This window comes from Bombus huntii, chromosome 3, assembly GCF_024542735.1.
Source record: "Bombus huntii isolate Logan2020A chromosome 3, iyBomHunt1.1, whole genome shotgun sequence".
Taxonomy (NCBI): domain Eukaryota; kingdom Metazoa; phylum Arthropoda; class Insecta; order Hymenoptera; family Apidae; genus Bombus; species Bombus huntii.
Window position 1 is genome coordinate 17967970 of NC_066240.1, and position 16009 is coordinate 17983978.

At 29.3% G+C, this 16009-nt stretch overlaps 4 protein-coding genes across 12 annotated transcripts; 1 reads left to right on the plus strand and 3 right to left on the minus strand.

The window, feature by feature from the left end:
• The first annotated feature begins 47 nt into the window (after positions 1–47).
• Positions 48–1767, plus strand: LOC126863886 (actin-related protein 6). 2 transcript variants are annotated; one of them, XM_050614571.1, is made up of 3 exons: positions 48–295; positions 372–1338; positions 1425–1767. In XM_050614571.1, exons 1-3 carry the CDS (start codon positions 289–291, stop codon positions 1552–1554), a joined length of 1104 nt encoding a protein of 367 aa, XP_050470528.1. In that variant the 5' UTR covers positions 48–288; the 3' UTR covers positions 1555–1767. The 2 variants fall into 2 exon arrangements, with proteins under 2 accessions (XP_050470528.1, XP_050470527.1); XM_050614570.1 differs by having other exon boundaries at positions 50–295; positions 367–1338.
• On the minus strand, positions 1550–3754 carry LOC126863890 (ubiquitin-like modifier-activating enzyme 5). The gene is made up of 6 exons (XM_050614576.1): positions 3145–3754; positions 2882–3017; positions 2614–2810; positions 2359–2545; positions 1941–2277; positions 1550–1872 (listed from the first exon to the last, which is right to left on the minus strand). The coding sequence occupies exons 1-6, from the start codon at positions 3282–3284 to the stop codon at positions 1754–1756; spliced, it is 1116 nt and encodes a 371-aa protein (XP_050470533.1). The 5' UTR covers positions 3285–3754; the 3' UTR covers positions 1550–1753.
• A 90-nt stretch (positions 3755–3844) lies between these two features.
• On the minus strand, positions 3845–11841 carry LOC126863880 (casein kinase II subunit alpha). 4 transcript variants are annotated; one of them, XM_050614557.1, is made up of 8 exons: positions 11649–11841; positions 10375–10528; positions 10129–10240; positions 9836–10048; positions 8973–9167; positions 8540–8891; positions 8342–8419; positions 3845–6913 (listed from the first exon to the last, which is right to left on the minus strand). In XM_050614557.1, exons 2-8 carry the CDS (start codon positions 10467–10469, stop codon positions 6561–6563), a joined length of 1398 nt encoding a protein of 465 aa, XP_050470514.1. In that variant the 5' UTR covers positions 10470–10528; positions 11649–11841; the 3' UTR covers positions 3845–6560. The 4 variants fall into 4 exon arrangements, with proteins under 4 accessions (XP_050470514.1, XP_050470513.1, XP_050470516.1 ...); XM_050614556.1 differs by having other exon boundaries at positions 10375–10606; XM_050614559.1 differs by having other exon boundaries at positions 6765–6913; positions 8326–8419; positions 10375–10606; positions 11649–11840.
• A 643-nt stretch (positions 11842–12484) lies between these two features.
• LOC126863853 (PMS1 protein homolog 1-like) lies at positions 12485–15964 on the minus strand. 5 transcript variants are annotated; one of them, XM_050614496.1, is made up of 12 exons: positions 15618–15964; positions 15394–15514; positions 15146–15310; positions 14804–15078; positions 14615–14731; positions 14398–14544; positions 13865–14325; positions 13537–13795; positions 13354–13471; positions 12968–13274; positions 12758–12902; positions 12485–12667 (listed from the first exon to the last, which is right to left on the minus strand). In XM_050614496.1, the coding sequence occupies exons 1-12, from the start codon at positions 15753–15755 to the stop codon at positions 12557–12559; spliced, it is 2364 nt and encodes a 787-aa protein (XP_050470453.1). In that variant the 5' UTR covers positions 15756–15964; the 3' UTR covers positions 12485–12556. The 5 variants fall into 5 exon arrangements, with proteins under 5 accessions (XP_050470453.1, XP_050470454.1, XP_050470452.1 ...); XM_050614497.1 differs by having other exon boundaries at positions 12968–13280; positions 14942–15078; positions 15618–15962; XM_050614495.1 differs by having other exon boundaries at positions 12968–13280; positions 15618–15962.
• Positions 15965–16009: the final 45 nt, after the last annotated feature.

Genomic DNA, 16009 nt, shown 5'->3' on the forward strand with positions numbered 1-16009 from the left:
CCTATACATACATACATACATACATGTACATTAGTACATACATAAAAGAAGTTAAAATATGGCGCCTTTCTAAGCGCTTAAGGCATAAATGAAACATTTTGAATTAGCCAGTAAATGAAACTTGTTTTAATATATATTTTACATCTACATATTAACTAAGTTTGTACAACGGAATAAAGAAACAGTCGGATTTTAGTTTATCATTTAATCACTTTATTAATATGAGTAGTTCTACTTTTGTTCTTGATAATGGTGCCTATACCGCAAAAGTTGGGTTAGCTTCCGACAATGCCAAGTAAGTTATGATGCAGAAAACAATTAAATTAGAACAAAAAAGAGTACAATTATTAACGGATTTATTTTTAGATTAGTTCCAAATTGTATAATGAAAGCGAAAAGCGAACGACGAAGACCTTTTGTAGGAAATCAAATCGAAGAATGTCGAGATGCATCTGGTCTGTTTTACATCTTACCGTTTCAAAAAGGATATCTCGTAAATTGGGACGTTCAGAAGACTGTCTGGGATTATATATTCTCTAAAGAATGCTGTCTGGTAAACTTGAATCAGCTTTCTGTAATTGTAACTGAACCTTTATTTAATTTTCCAACCATTCAAGAAGCAATGACAGAAATATTTTTTGAAGAATACGAATGTCAAAGTCTCTTAAGAATCAATAGCTCTACTCTCTCTTGTTATCAATATAAAATGGAAAATCCTAATACAAAATGTTGTATTGTAGTTGATAGTGGTTATAGCTTTACACACATAGTACCATATATAAATGATACCAAAGTTAAAGAAGGTATTAGACGCATTGACGTGGGTGGAAAACTTCTTACAAATCACCTCAAAGAAATTATATCTTATCGTCAGCTTCATGTTATGGATGAAACTTATGTAATAAATCAGGTGAAGGAGGATTCTTGTTTTGTTTCTTCAGAATTTTTCAAGGATATGGAAACTGCCAAAAATAAGTTAGAAAACAATCCTATAGTCAAAGATTATGTTTTACCAGATTATACAACATTAAGACGTGGTTTCCTCAAAAATCCGGAACCTCCTAATGAACAACAAACTCTACGTTTAAGCAATGAAAGATTTGCTATACCCGAAATTTTATTTTTTCCCTCGGATGTTGGTATTCGTCAAATGGGTATTCCAGAAGCAATTATGGATTGCTTGAAAGCATGCGACGAAGAGACGTGGCCGCATCTTTTGTCTAATATTATTCTTACTGGAGGTAACGCAAAATTTCCTGGATTCCAAGAAAGAATTTACAAGGAAGTTAGAAGCTTAGCACCTGCAGAATATACGATAAATGTGCATTTACCTGAAAAGTAACGAAACATTTAATTTTATAATTGATACATCTGAAAATATTTCAATGTTCAATACATATTCTACTGTTACATATTGTTTTCAGTCCAATCACATATGCATGGCACGGTGGTAAAACACTTTCAAAAGATCCAATATTTTCAAGTCTTTTGGTAACTAGAGAGGATTACGAGGAAGAGGGCCAAAATCTTTGTTTCGAACGTTTTGATGTCTAACTTTAATAAATTTGTTGTATTGAATAACCCGTACATATGTGTACAATATTGTATATTGTATATAATATCGCGACATATATTAATCTCTTTTTTTTTACGTGTGATACGAATAGTATAAAAAATATAAGTGGAATGTATAAATAATATTACTATTCGTATGAAATATTATTACTATTCTTGGAAACTCTTTGAATAAAACTCAAATGGATTTCATTTGTGCCATCAGTTCCTCTAAACTAGCATCAGATTCAGATGGAATTTGATTAATTTGAGATTTTTCATCCATTTGTTGATCTTGTTCATCAAGAAGAGAAATTCCTGCAATGAAGCAATAGATCAATTTGTTAATCATATACTAATATTTTATCTTTCCATATGTTACTTACCCCATTCATTATCTTCATGAAGAGGCTTATCTTCGACTGTTTTCTCTATCTTTTGTTCTGGTTTTGGTTTCAACGCATATTCTAGTTGATGTTTTCTACAATACCTATCTTCACAGTTTGGATTTGGTTTCAATATCATTTTAGGAAAAAAATCTTGCATAGCATTATAACCCAAATAATAGCTAACATCGCCAAAGTTTAAAAGATACTTCAATGCATTTTGAACTAAAAAGCCTGCAACAATTCCCATAGTTGTTGGCAAAGATGCTGCGCAAACCCCATCTCGTTTCAGAGTTTTTTCATCAATGTTTTCTGCTACTACTAATGGAGGAGCACACTAGAAATAAAATGATATTTTTCACAAATTAAGTTTAAGCCTTAATGCTTTGCCTATACTTTAATTTTTATTTTTATTCACCGCAAAACAAGCTGTTTCTCCAGGAATAATAAATTGAATATGACCTGAAACTGCATTTTCAGATACCCCACTTTCAAACCACTTCTGATTAAGTTCGTTACATGCGGTATTAATCGCCATTCGTGCTTCAAAATTGTCTACACAGCTCAAAACTAAATCTACTGGACCCTCATTTAAACTTGCTGTGCTAAAAATAAAATTTAATGTTACTTAGATATTGTTAATTACAATTATTCAAAAATTAGGTTTATGTACCTTATGATATTTGTAAAATCTTCAAAATGATCCATTGTAGTAATGTTGTAATTGTAAGTTTCAATCTCTACATCTGGATTAATATATTGCAATGTTGTTGCTGCTGCTTCTACTTTATTTTGGCCAGCTTGGTAAGGTTGGAAGAAAAGTCTATTCATATTAGCCATTTCTACTTTGTCATAGTCAAAAAGAATCAACTGAAATTTACTTGTTTGTTACTTAGAAAACAGATAAATTCTTCATTTATGACTTTATATAAGATTGTTACCTTGCCAATTCCACATCTTGTTAGCATTTCTGCAGTCACACTACCAACTCCGCCTATTCCAACTATAGCAATTGTTAATTCTTTTATTCTTTCATAATTATTTACTATACCCATACGTTTTAATGCCATCAAACGACTAATCAAAGGACAAAGAAACATTAAGATATTTTTCTTTCAATTTTGTATCAAAGAGTATATAATTGAAGTATTTATAATTCAAACTATTTAATATAATGGAAAAGTTTTATATAAGCAAAAATTACCTGTAAGGATTTGCATCAGTCACTTCACTTGACATATGTTCTATTTTTGCTCTTGTAGTAAACGTATTTTTATGTTGTTTTTGAAGTAGTTTGTCTTCAAGTTCTTTGATTTTTTGCCTCAATTCATCAATTTCATCCATTGTGGATATTATAAATAATTTTCAAAGATATGTAACCAGCTGTACTTACTTTAAACTGCAACTGCTGTTATGGCACGCTATTCTATTGCAGGTGCAAAGCAACGTATTTACACATGCATGTATACTTATACGATACGCGCTGCAAAATATAAATCTTTATACACATAACACACTGATAAAGAGAATAATCCAATTTTGAATAAAAATGATTTACTTGGTAATTAATCTCATATACGATATGTTCGAATTTTATAATAACTTTTACTGAATTTTATAATGATTTCTTAATTAGAAACATAACCTGTTCTACTTGATTTACCCAAACAGAGTACGTATTTACGTATGCTACAAAATTAAAGGATATTTCGTATAGTTATTTATAAATTCCTACCACTTTTTTCCTACATTAAAATAATAAAAATGTTAATTTTTTCGAAAATCAATTATACAGATTTAAAATGAGATGTATGAAGATACGACTATGTGTAGAATTGTAATTATATGATAATGATGAAAAGTAAGAAATCAGTATGAGATATTGTTTAATTTCAGTAAAAAAATTCAATAATTATAAGATTTATTATTTCTTTTTAATACAAACAAAATTGTATCTGCTTCTTTTTTCAATTAATTCTATACAGCATTGTTTAGTATTACAGCGTTTCGTATCGTAAATTATACATATTGTTGTTACACTGCATATATGCACAAATGTTTTGTACCTGCATAAAGGAAAATTTTGAAACTTTTCGTTATTATTTATTTAGCCATTGTGTCACTAATTTTAAGAGTAAATATTAGAAAAACATTAAAAACATGTGATCACGTAATACAGGATGGATAATTTTTTATTTTCATGCTTTTATGATCGATGACAAGTTTAAATCAAAGTAGATCCGTGCATTTTGGCTAATTTTATTGTCATACCTCAACCGCATTAGAATAATTTATTTTTCAATAGCCCGCGTTAGAAAAAAAATTTAGAACCGAAGAGAGAAACAGAAAACGAAGAAGTATGTAAACAATTTCACTTTATCGCTTTGGCATTATTATGAATGAATATAAAATTCGAATGTACATTTAGTATATATTGAAATATTAGGTGCACTTTCTTCTACCAGGATATAGCCGTTCTTAGACAAAATAGGAAAAAGAAATTTTTAAACTGGCCTATAATATATGATAATGATAGAACGGCTTTCCTAGTGATATTTGTTTAATAATACATTCTGTCCTCAAAATAGTGTTAAATTATGATGTTACAAGATAAAATATCAACGTTAAAATTTAGCATAATATATTAATTACATTAGTGACAATTCGTTATTTTAATTTTTTTTTTGTCTAAGTTAATTTGCAGATTTAAATAGTAGTTATTCAATAGTTTTTTCCTATAAAACTAAACTAGATTATCGTAAACTTAACGTATGAACAGGGAAGAATTATCAAATTTGGACAAACAATTATATTTGCGCCGTTCTTGCCATGTGAAAGTGACTTGAAATTAGATATTTGTCGCATTCAAGCAATACGACAGTTATAAGCAGAATAAATAAAATGTATTTATACTTGTACATAAAGTATTTCCTTTTTACATCTTTAACATTTATAGCGCAGTATGCATCTCATACGTCTACATACTCTTTCCACTTATTTTCACTTATCTGCGTTACGTATATATGTATATATATTTTTTATGCATTATTGAAAAATAAAATATACATATATATATATACATATAAAATCTTTAAATACATGATAATAAGGCAAAAACGGCGCAATGATCAGAATAAGAAGCGAACATTACTCTTTAACCGATAATATTCGAGAGCATACCTCGCTCTTCGAATTCAAATCCACACTCCGCTTGATAGGGTACGCATTTATAATATGCTACGTGTTTGTATATATATATATACATATACACACATATACACACACTTGTATATATATTTATATGTGTGTGCATGTATTATATATATATATATATGCATATGTAAAATTATTTTGTATATATATATATATGTGTATATATATATATATATATATTGAATTGACCGTACTTTATGCATAATTTATACGTATAGGAACTGACGAATTCTTTCGAAATAATACGAAAGGACATGGTTTACAAGTGGAGTGTGCTCTATTCCTATACATTCTTTAAAAGTACGTCACTCTTCTTCTCTTTCTCCTTTTCTTCCTCTCAAAGAAAATTTTTGAAATGTACACAATAAACTGACTTACGGTCGTATATAAATAATTACATGTTCAATTTATAAACATATTGAATAAGAAACACATTGGTAATGCTGTATTCGAAATAATTCGATCGATTTAGTGGGTGTTATTGACATTAAGTTTTTGACCAGCGCGTTAAGCTCACAATGTACAGCAATACGAATGTTTCTTTTTTTCATTTATCGACGTGTGTCTTGTTCATGTACGTAGGCTTTTATTGGCGCCAAGTGTTTTAAGGTGCCTGTGAATTCTCGTTTTGATCAATGTATGAAAATTAAATTGAAAATCTTAACAGTTCTCTTTTCCTCTCTCTCTCTCTTTCTCTCTTACTTTTTCTAAATACAAACGGCGAAATGGTCATAGAAATGTGGATATCATGTTCTCAAAATTTGATCAATTAAGTCTTTATCAGTACTTTGGTAACATCTATTACTGGATATACAGGTATTCACAGAGCACAAAGAGTACTTGGCTATAACAAACATTTTATTCAACTATCATTGTATCAGATATAAACGAACATTTTTATCATCGTTAAAAGTACTAAATCGAGCGGCCTAAGGTACATGTTAAGTGTAAGCACGTATGTGCTATGTGTATGTGTGTCGTACGCGCTTGTGTGGATGCAAATACATATAGTTTTTGTTTTGCATCATTTTTGTTATAATGTCTTATGACGGACGATCTTCGAAGTGACATAACATGATCTAATCGCATCTTTATGCATTTACAAATTTCCCGTGATCGTGACATTAGCAGCAGCGTTAAAGGAAAACAACAGAAATGACAGATTAAAAAAATAGAGAAAAGCAACATACAATTATTAATGGCACATGCATACCGGCCAATATGGACAGAGCACATACTTTGATAGATTTCATTTTAATATTCTAAACTTTCTTCCGTTCCTAAATTATTTGCAATATAGTAGAATCGATAGTAGTTTTGAAACGTATCATTTGCTCCTCATTTGTGCCATTTAAGGTCTCGGTCGCACATAATGGATTGCTTCTGACACAACAAACGTAAATTCTTTTAAGTAATACCCAGGATAAAAAACAAGGAATGTCTAAAATGTAGAACTTTATACACCACGTCAACATATAATTGCCATTTACATAAAGAGTGGTCCGCCATCATACAAAATACTTTTCTTCTTCTTAATTTTGCAAGTTTGGGTGGAATGAAAGGTTTTAGTTTGTAACTAACCAAAAGTCGTAAACCGTGTGTTATGGATGAAACGGATGTGATGAATACTTCATCGTTTTCTGAGTCCCATTTCCAACTTGTCCTGCCACATTTTTCAGTCGGTTTATTCCACGAACCGGTACGCTGCTCACAGTCACGCTTAGGGATGGGATTAAGCCCCTCGCGCGAAGTATCGATACCTAAATGAAAATGTTTGATTCTTCGCACGCTCCTTATAAATACGCATACTGACTAAAAAGATGCCTGTTTTGAAATGACTGAGCAATTCAAGTCCAGTTGTCGTTTAATACGGATCGACTTATTTATAGAAAACATACTACATACGTATCTGTTATTAGTTACTAATCATCGACAGATTTTGAAAATAGTGTATATCTGACACACTCTTTCTCGAAACTATCATTTCGATTGCACATTTCATTTGTTATTTGCTGAACGTTCTATGTATCGATTATTCTGTTCCAATCTATTTACGGTTTTGGAGACTATTATATAAAGCTAGTCAGATCCGAATCTAAATAAATAAATTTCTATAATATTTATTGTTTGTCAAGGAGGAATCAAACATTTTCTTCCAGGTATTATTTCTAGTGCGTGCGACTTTTTCCCATCATTAATGTTGAGGGAAAAATGCATTCATCGCATAATCGGCGAGGTATCACTATAACCGATCTTCTGATGCGACAATATAAGAAAACTCAGCATTTTATACGCTTCATTCTAATCATACATTAATCGATACTAAACGACATAGACTTGAATCGTTTAAATATTTCAAATCAAACATTTGTTTAGTCGCATCTTTAGTCACATTACGACCATTTGAAACGATCTTCTTATTTCAAGAAACAGAAAGAAGATAAAAAAAAATCAGTAGTCAAGAATATTTGAAATTCTGAAATATAATGTACCGCGAAAAATAAAACATATATTACTTGCAAAAAAAGATCGTTTTGCATTATTAACGGTCGACATTACTCTATTTCGTATGTTTTCTTTATAATATGACTATAAGTCGCATTGGTCATTCCATACACCTGAAATTTTAGATCAAAGAAGTATTACTAATGGATGTTTGTATTCTGGCCACAATGTAGTACATCTTGCTCTGGTTATTTAGATGCCTGGAATGACTTTGCGTAAAGCGTAACACAGTTGTTTACTTTAACTAATTCGCAATGGGAAAAATTTCCGTACTTAATAGCAAGGATTTGTTTCAACATAAATGTGTTTCCACGCTCAACGTTTGAACACTTTACAAGAACAGTGTTTATCATTGCGAATTAGTCAAATTCTACAGTGCCGGACGATGTCAACAATTGAATGCCAACAGAACTGCGTGTATTCGTACATTACAATACAAACACGACGTGTTCATATTCCCGGCATTCTTTCTCATTCTTTGTTTTTATAAATATCGTAAAATAGAAGTTGTGAATTCGAATCAATACAAACTTCATGGATGTTCAATTGATACGCATCATATTCGTAGATGCGAATGAATATTCACGGGATTCTCATGGTCGATTCAACAATACGCGAATGATATGGTTAAATAATTATAAATTGGAAATTGAGGTGGTGACATTACCTGGGCCGTTACTCACCTACAGGCAACGAACCTGTTATGGGAGTAGGTGACGATGATACCATGTTTAATCGACCTTGATCTTTTACTATTGGATCTAAAGTGAAAGAGAATGGAAAAATAAAAATGAAACTATCGGTTTTTCGAAGTATCACATCATTCATACTTTCTGTTAAAATTTATAGCGCAAAATTTAAATATACTTCATAATACTTACAAAAATAAGGATGTTCCATAGCTTCGCGTGCAGTAAGTCTTTCGTAATGATCATAACGCAAAAGTTTGTCAAGGAAATCAAGGCTTTCGTGCGATACCAAATGTTGATTCTCTGAATGCATAAAACGTTCCCAGCGTTTACGTGAATGTCGACCTAAAATATCATTGAAACGAGGATCCAATTCAATATGGTACTTTTCAAGATATTCAAATAATTCCTCAGTCCCGAGAACTTTTGCAATTCTCACTAGTTGGTCATAATTATCGTGTCCATGAAAAAACGGTTCTTTCCTGAATATCATACTTGCAAGCATGCATCCAAGGGACCACATATCTAATGAATAATCATACATCTGCAATACAGAAGAAGAAGCCATATTATCCATAAATTACTTATAACATACAGTTAAAGATATGAGAAATTGCACACAAACCTGATAATCTACAAGTAATTCTGGACCTTTAAAATAACGCGAAGCTACTCGTACATTGTATTCTTGACCTGGATGGTAAAACTCTGCTAGACCCCAATCAATTAACCGTAACTTTCGATTTTCATGATCTATCATAACATTGTGCGGTTTGACGTCCCTATGCATTATTCCCATACTATGGCAATAATCCAATGCCTAAACAGAAAAAGGAGACGACCATTTCTTGTACATTATTAATGATTTTCTCTTTCGTTTTACATCTTATTCAACCACAGATGCAAAATGGATCAAACACTATCGACACATTACTTACTTAAATATTCATGAGTCCGAAAATTTTTAAAATTTCTGAAACTAAGGATTCTTTTTATATGCTTTGACTAATAAGAAAGAACAATTTCAGTATTTTTATAGAAAGGCACTACATCATATTTTCATTTAGTATATTCACTTTTAACCCTTTTGAGATAAGATACTTCTAAAATTATTATATTTTATTGTACTTCATGATCAGAATAAACTAATAAAAAGCATAAGAAAGAAAGAAACATAGAAAATTTATATATGCAAGTTTATAACTGTTTAAATACTTAAATTTCAAATATCATAACATTGAAAGAGTAAAGATATAGTTATAAGCAAAATAAAAATATAAAGATAAAATAAATTTCATATGAAGTATTTTTTTATCTAAAAATACTAATACTAAATAAAACAATGGTAATAGAGGGAAAAAATGAATTTGTATAAATAAAATATTTTCGAACTCTTCCTTGAACCTATGATATACACCTACATCTATCAAAATAATAATCTCGAAGATTCACATTGGACTGTTCCATTGCACTTAACAATACACGCACTTTTAATAATTCGTAGAGGTAGTATCTTATGTCGTAGTCTGTTAGCGTCTGGTATAATTGCTTGAAATCTGTGTTGTTCACATGTTCAAATATCAGTGCTGGCGTCCTTGATACCGGATCTTTGACAACAGCTTGGAGTGTAATTATGTTGGTCCCACCTTTGAGGTTTTCTAAGATTTTAATCTCCCTTTTTATTTTCTTCTTTTTTACAGGCTAGACATTAAAATCACATGAAAATTAGAGTTTTCGGCTAATTATAATTCGCTTACTAAAACATAATTTATTCTTTTTACCTTTAAAATTTTTACAACACATTTTTCATTATTTGTAATATTTATGGCTTCGAATACTTCACTATATTTTCCTCTGCCTAATTTTCTTACTAGTTGATAATCATCTTGTTGTCTATATAACAAAAAATTTGTTACAATTAAATAAAATGAGGGAAATACACAAATATACATACATACAAACATAGATATGCACAAATATAAATACATTTATCTAAATACACACAGAATGTTTTATTGCACACTTACCCCCAGTCGACAACATAGGATTCATAGTCCCAGTAATCTCTGGATTTGTGTGAATTCACATCTGTGTAGACTCGCGCTCTACTGGGTAGTGCCATTTTTTCTGATATATCACTACTACTATTTATTTTGTGGATTGCTATTTTTTCACTGTTGTCTATTGAAAAATTACAAAAGCTAGTTAATTTATCTCTTCCACTCACCCAGTTATAAATGCGCGAGGACAAATATACACCTGAGTCATTAAAAAAAATCATATTAAAATTAAACATATTTTAAATTAATAAGAGAAATATAAAAAATTGATGAGCAATATATGAATGTGTAATAGTCTTTTGCTAAACACTAACTTATGTTTACATATGAACTGAATCAAATATTAAAATATTAGTGTCAATAATATAATTTATAATATCAATGATAATAGTATCTATTAAGGCAACTCAATATTGCACTTATATTCATGTATACATTGAAAAATTCATTAATACAATGCAATATTTAATCATAAATCTAAACATTCTCTTGATTCTTATATACTTTTTACTTAACTTGACACAAAACAATAAATGAGTAAATTCTAATATTTAAATACATCTATACTACATTCGATGCAAATAAATTGACAATTATGTGTATCAATTAAAAATCAATAATAGTTGCAACGTAATTAAAATAACATAGTAAAGAAAATATAAGTACCTCATTGAGTTATAATTGAAACATTTAATTTAATTTCTTGTAATATAAATTCTGCAGAATACAAATAAATTCATTTATAAACTATCTAATAGTATCTTTATTAAAAATATCTATATGATATTTAACTGAGTGTAATTACAAAAAGGAGTTATATGGTTAGAAGAATCAAAACAACTTCACTAAAAATAATTATATGATAGCAAGCAGACTAACCAAAGAAAAAACTGAATCCTGATATAAGAAACTAACAAAGTTTAAAACGTGTTCACCGATTACAACGAATGAACTGCATATTCCTTAGAAGTCTATTGATTGTGAGCTCACAGAACACTATCAATTCGTTTCTGTGATTTAAAGTTGTGATTTAGCAAAAGAGCAATTCTATATATACAAGCACAATTGGCATATAGGGAAAATTGGTATTTAAGTTAAAGATCAAAAATGTAGGTAAAAATTAATCTACTATCGCAACAGGGATTAGAACACGCACAAGCACAAGGCACGAACACACATGTACGAGATAAATCACACGCCATCGCAATCAGGAAATTAATGTTGACTTATTCTGGACTCACCTAATACATTCCGGACCCGAATCTTGATTAGTTTGACCGCAGCAGATCTCTAAATTCGTCGTGAAACCACGCAACCTGCTTAGGAATTACGTGAGGCCGCGCGAACGCGTGAAACTCAAAGATTTTTGCGGGCGGCCGGCTTCTCAAACGACCGAGGTCCAAGATGGCAGCCAACAATCCACCACAAACTTCAAATATATAGATTGAAAACTCCAACCTTCAACCGTCTCTTCAATCAAATCTTATTACTACTATTACTTAAATTATCGACTTAACCTTTAGAGATATTATTGTTCTTATATTATCGTCATCAATTAACTACATAGTTTTATATATACAGTATACGTGTTTGATATGTTTTATATAGGCATATAAAATTTAATATTAACTTTTCAATATTTTATACATATCATTCTCTTCACATAGTAATAAAATTCCATCCGCAATATGTACGTATTAAAATAAGATATTACTAACAAATAAATTATAAAAATATTAGTACTTATATAAACCTTTTTGTATAACAAGGTTTTTATTTAATCGAGGAGTGTTCATTTTTATTCAAAAGAATTGTTAATTTTAATTAGAAGGGAAACTCATGTACATGTTTAGTAAAATATTTTAGTACACTTCATACATATTGACCAATCAGAATTTATGGTGATATCTTCATTATCGCGTGTCTCAACGTGTGTCTTTAATAAATTAAACGTGAAAAAGATATTAAAGATTAATATATAATGTAATATAATATAATAAATTACGCTTACACACGGCAGATGATAGTTTGTTATAATAAACTACTAGCTATATTTACGTTAAATGTTAAATAAACATAAAAATAAAAAAACATCTATATTTCAAATTTAACAGGGTTATTATTTAAATAATGTTTACAACATTTTAAGCTAAACAGTATCCTTGATTTGTGTTAATGAATGTATAGGATGTAATAAAGATAAGTCATTTTTTATTGAAAACCATTGCTGTAAAAGTTGTTCTATATTCTTAGCATTATCCTATAAGAGAAAAAATTTATGTAATAAATAACCAGATGGAATAATAATATGAATAACACTGCATATTTGATGTGCTATTGTCTAATTTACCTCATTCACATTCATATCAGTTATATGTAATTTTTTTTTAAGATTTTCAGCATCTAAAATCCAAATATGTGCAGATTTATAAACAATCCATAAATTTGTACGTAATAATCCAACAACAACAACGTCAGTATTTTCACATGGAGGACTGCAATGTTTATATTAAATGTTAAATAATAGTGTCATTAATGCATAACGATCTTCAATATTTACCTATCTAGAAAATTTTCAGTAACTTTTTTTAAATCTATATCCCAAGATACAGTAGTTCTCATGACTAAATTTTCTTTTTTCTCCATATTCATTGTTTTCATTTTTTCCAATGCTTTTAATAGTCTATTTTTATTCTTATTAATATTTACTATACATTTTTCTTTTGTTTCCACTTTGCTTTTATTGTGCTCTGATTTCTCATCGTGTGCCAGGTCTCTATAGTATCCACGTTCTTCAGGTGACAACTTTTTCCAAAGATTAGTTATTTGATAGGCAATTTGAGGTGCTGTCATATTAGAATCTTTTTCTATCACTAAAAATAAGAATACAGATCTAATATGTATATTTCGTATTTAAATTAAGTTGTGTATGTTAAATACTTTTACCTTCTGACCTGGCATATTTTGAAAATTGAAGAAAACCTGCACATAAATTTGTATGTGGATTGATATTTGGTGACTCCTTTGGTTCTATACAATTGTAAGATTCTATATCCGTACCTCCCTGTAAAAATCACTTTTTAATATATTTCATGTGATTTCATGAATTGGATTTCTTATAAATCTTACCTTCAACCCAGATACGTGTCCTTTACTCCATTCTTTTAATGTAATTGACTTTTTCATATTCAATTTATTTTCAGCATGCAAAATGTTTGTTTCTGCATTTTTTATCTTATTTTCTTTCTCATCTGTATTTGTATTAGAAGAATCGAACAATACAAAATCCTCACCTAGATCTACTATAGGTAACTGACTGAATGTTTCAGATGATGGACTTAGTTCAAATGGTGGAGTATCTTCTGCGTTTTCTTTTGTATTACTATCACTATACAAAGTAAAAAATATATTAAAAATAATTAGATTATATTTTTTATCCTATATTATAAATACTAACACTGAATTATGAGAAATATTGTTATTGGAATGAGTCAATGCAAAATTCTGCGATTCATTTGAATCTGATTCACTTAAATCTAGAGATGGTAATTGAACATTGAAGTCATCTACTTTTTTTCCACATTTTTCAGCACTTTCGTCATTACAAATTTGCATATTTATAGAAATTTGCGGTTGTCCTTTATGTTCGAAATTATTAATCTCGGTAGAATTTAAATTATTTATTACATTTTCATCGGTATTTATATTCCTTTCAATAGGTTTATCAAAATTTCCTTCTAAGCGTAATTTTCGTTTTTTGCATGCAGGTTCCTCATTTTCAGTATTGTTAATGTTTACTTTCTGTGTATAATCTTGATAATCAGTAAATGAACTTTCGCAATTATTTTCTGGTTGCATTTCTCTTTGTATTCCATAAAAATTTTCTAGATATTTTTCTATTATATTGATAACCACGTTCTGTGCACATAATATACATCATATAAATTTTTAAAAAAGTATACAATTAACCATTTTTGCAAATATAACTACCTGATCCTTAAAAAGGAGAGAAGTTTTATTTGGTTCTAGATTAACATCTATGTTTGCTGCATTTATTAAAATATATACAAGAAATATTGGTTTTTTCTTTGATGACGATTCTTGTCCTAATGCCTCGAAAATTATTTTAATCACTACCTGGAAATAACTCTTAAATTCTTTGAAATTGCATCATCTAATTAAAAGAAAGGCTAAGTAAGGTATATACCTTTTCTAATTCTTTATATTTAATTGGTCTATCATTTACAAAAATATATTGTCCTCCAGATTGTAACACTTCAGTTGCTTGTGTCATCTTTGAAGGAACCATTATTTTAATTTTAATCTAAAACATATACTTTCATATATTAAAGTATGAAATATAGTATTAAATACATAAAATTTTGTATATAATTACATCTGTATCTGTAATATCTATCCAATTCATACAGCATGTTATTTTTTTACCAAGAGTATATGTAACTGCTTCTTCAAGATTACTCATACTAGGTTTTGCAAATATTATGTTATTATTTACTTTATAATTTATTCGTACATTAAATTTGCATATTCCATAACTTTTTATTAAGGACTCCAAAGTTCTAATATCTTGAGTAACTTTTTTTAAATTTGTTATTATTTGCCTTCTCACTGGCATTTGTTTAAATAATTGTTTAACTTGTACAGTTGTTCCTAAACAGAGATATATAAATGTATATTTAAAAAATTTGAAGCAAAATATTTGAAGTTGTCTTGCTACCTGTAGATCTGTGGCAATGTTCTGAATTTATGATATGACCATTATGATCTATAGTATAAGATATAGCTGCTTCATCTTGTTCTGTTTTTGATATGATTGTAAGATCCGATATTGCACTCAATGCATATAAAGCCTCACCTCTGAATCCGTATGTTTCTAAAGATTCTATAAATAATAGTATGATTATAAATGCAAAATCATATTATGCATTGCTATGTAAATGTTTTCTTTGTAATATAACTACATACCTAAATCGGAGAAACTAGACAATTTTGATGTGTAAGATGATAAAGCCATGTAAGGAGCATCTACTTTTGAAATACCACATCCATCGTCCTTTACTTCTATTAACGTACATCCATTATCTATCTAACATTTTTAAAAATATGAACTTTATATAAAAATTTTTAAGTACTTTGAAGTAATTATTAAAGAACAAAATGTGCTCAGAATAAGAAAATTAATGTAGTACCAAGTTAATTTCAATATTTTTAGCACCAGCATCAAACGCATTTTCTATTAATTCTTTTACAGCAGTAGATATCGAAGTTATAACTTGAGTGGTAGTTATTAGTTTCACTGTGTCTTTGTCTAAAGCTGAGATGATCATTTTGAACGTCAGATTTATCGAACATCCATTAAGGCATTAAGATTTTTTTATACATCAAATTTATATCTTGTGCATTTTGTACATCACATAATGTATCCACTCATAAATTAATGAGATCAACGCGTGAATATCTGTTTTAAAATTTGTTTACAAATGAAATGGAAAAGATAGATCGTATACGACTTTAGAAATGAAGAACGCGATTATAACGACATTCAGTGGACCGCATTTTCAAGCGCGGGAATTTATAAATA

Excerpts from the sequence above, each read along its gene's own strand:
- LOC126863886 (XM_050614570.1), top strand. The coding sequence starts at position 222 with ATGAGTAGTTCTACTTTTGTTCTTGATAATGGTGCCTATACCGCAAAA. Across the intron at positions 296-366 it reads TTAGCTTCCGACAATGCCAA|ATTAGTTCCAAATTGTATAA; the intron begins GTAAGTTATGAT and ends ATTTATTTTTAG. Across the intron at positions 1,339-1,424 it reads AATGTGCATTTACCTGAAAA|TCCAATCACATATGCATGGC; the intron begins GTAACGAAACAT and ends TATTGTTTTCAG.
- LOC126863890 (XM_050614576.1), bottom strand. The coding sequence starts at position 3,284 with ATGGATGAAATTGATGAATTGAGGCAAAAAATCAAAGAACTTGAAGAC. Across the intron at positions 2,811-2,881 it reads CAAGATGTGGAATTGGCAAG|TTGATTCTTTTTGACTATGA; the intron begins GTAACAATCTTA and ends AGTAAATTTCAG. Across the intron at positions 2,546-2,613 it reads GATTTTACAAATATCATAAG|CACAGCAAGTTTAAATGAGG; the intron begins GTACATAAACCT and ends TTTTATTTTTAG.
- LOC126863880 (XM_050614557.1), bottom strand. The coding sequence starts at position 10,469 with ATGGCACTACCCAGTAGAGCGCGAGTCTACACAGATGTGAATTCACAC. Across the intron at positions 10,241-10,374 it reads TCCTATGTTGTCGACTGGGG|ACAACAAGATGATTATCAAC; the intron begins GTAAGTGTGCAA and ends TTTGTTATATAG. Across the intron at positions 10,049-10,128 it reads GTGTTGTAAAAATTTTAAAG|CCTGTAAAAAAGAAGAAAAT; the intron begins GTAAAAAGAATA and ends TTTAATGTCTAG.
- LOC126863853 (XM_050614495.1), bottom strand. The coding sequence starts at position 15,755 with ATGATCATCTCAGCTTTAGACAAAGACACAGTGAAACTAATAACTACC. Across the intron at positions 15,079-15,145 it reads ACATTGCCACAGATCTACAG|GAACAACTGTACAAGTTAAA; the intron begins GTAGCAAGACAA and ends ATCTCTGTTTAG. Across the intron at positions 13,472-13,536 it reads GACACGTATCTGGGTTGAAG|GGAGGTACGGATATAGAATC; the intron begins GTAAGATTTATA and ends TGATTTTTACAG.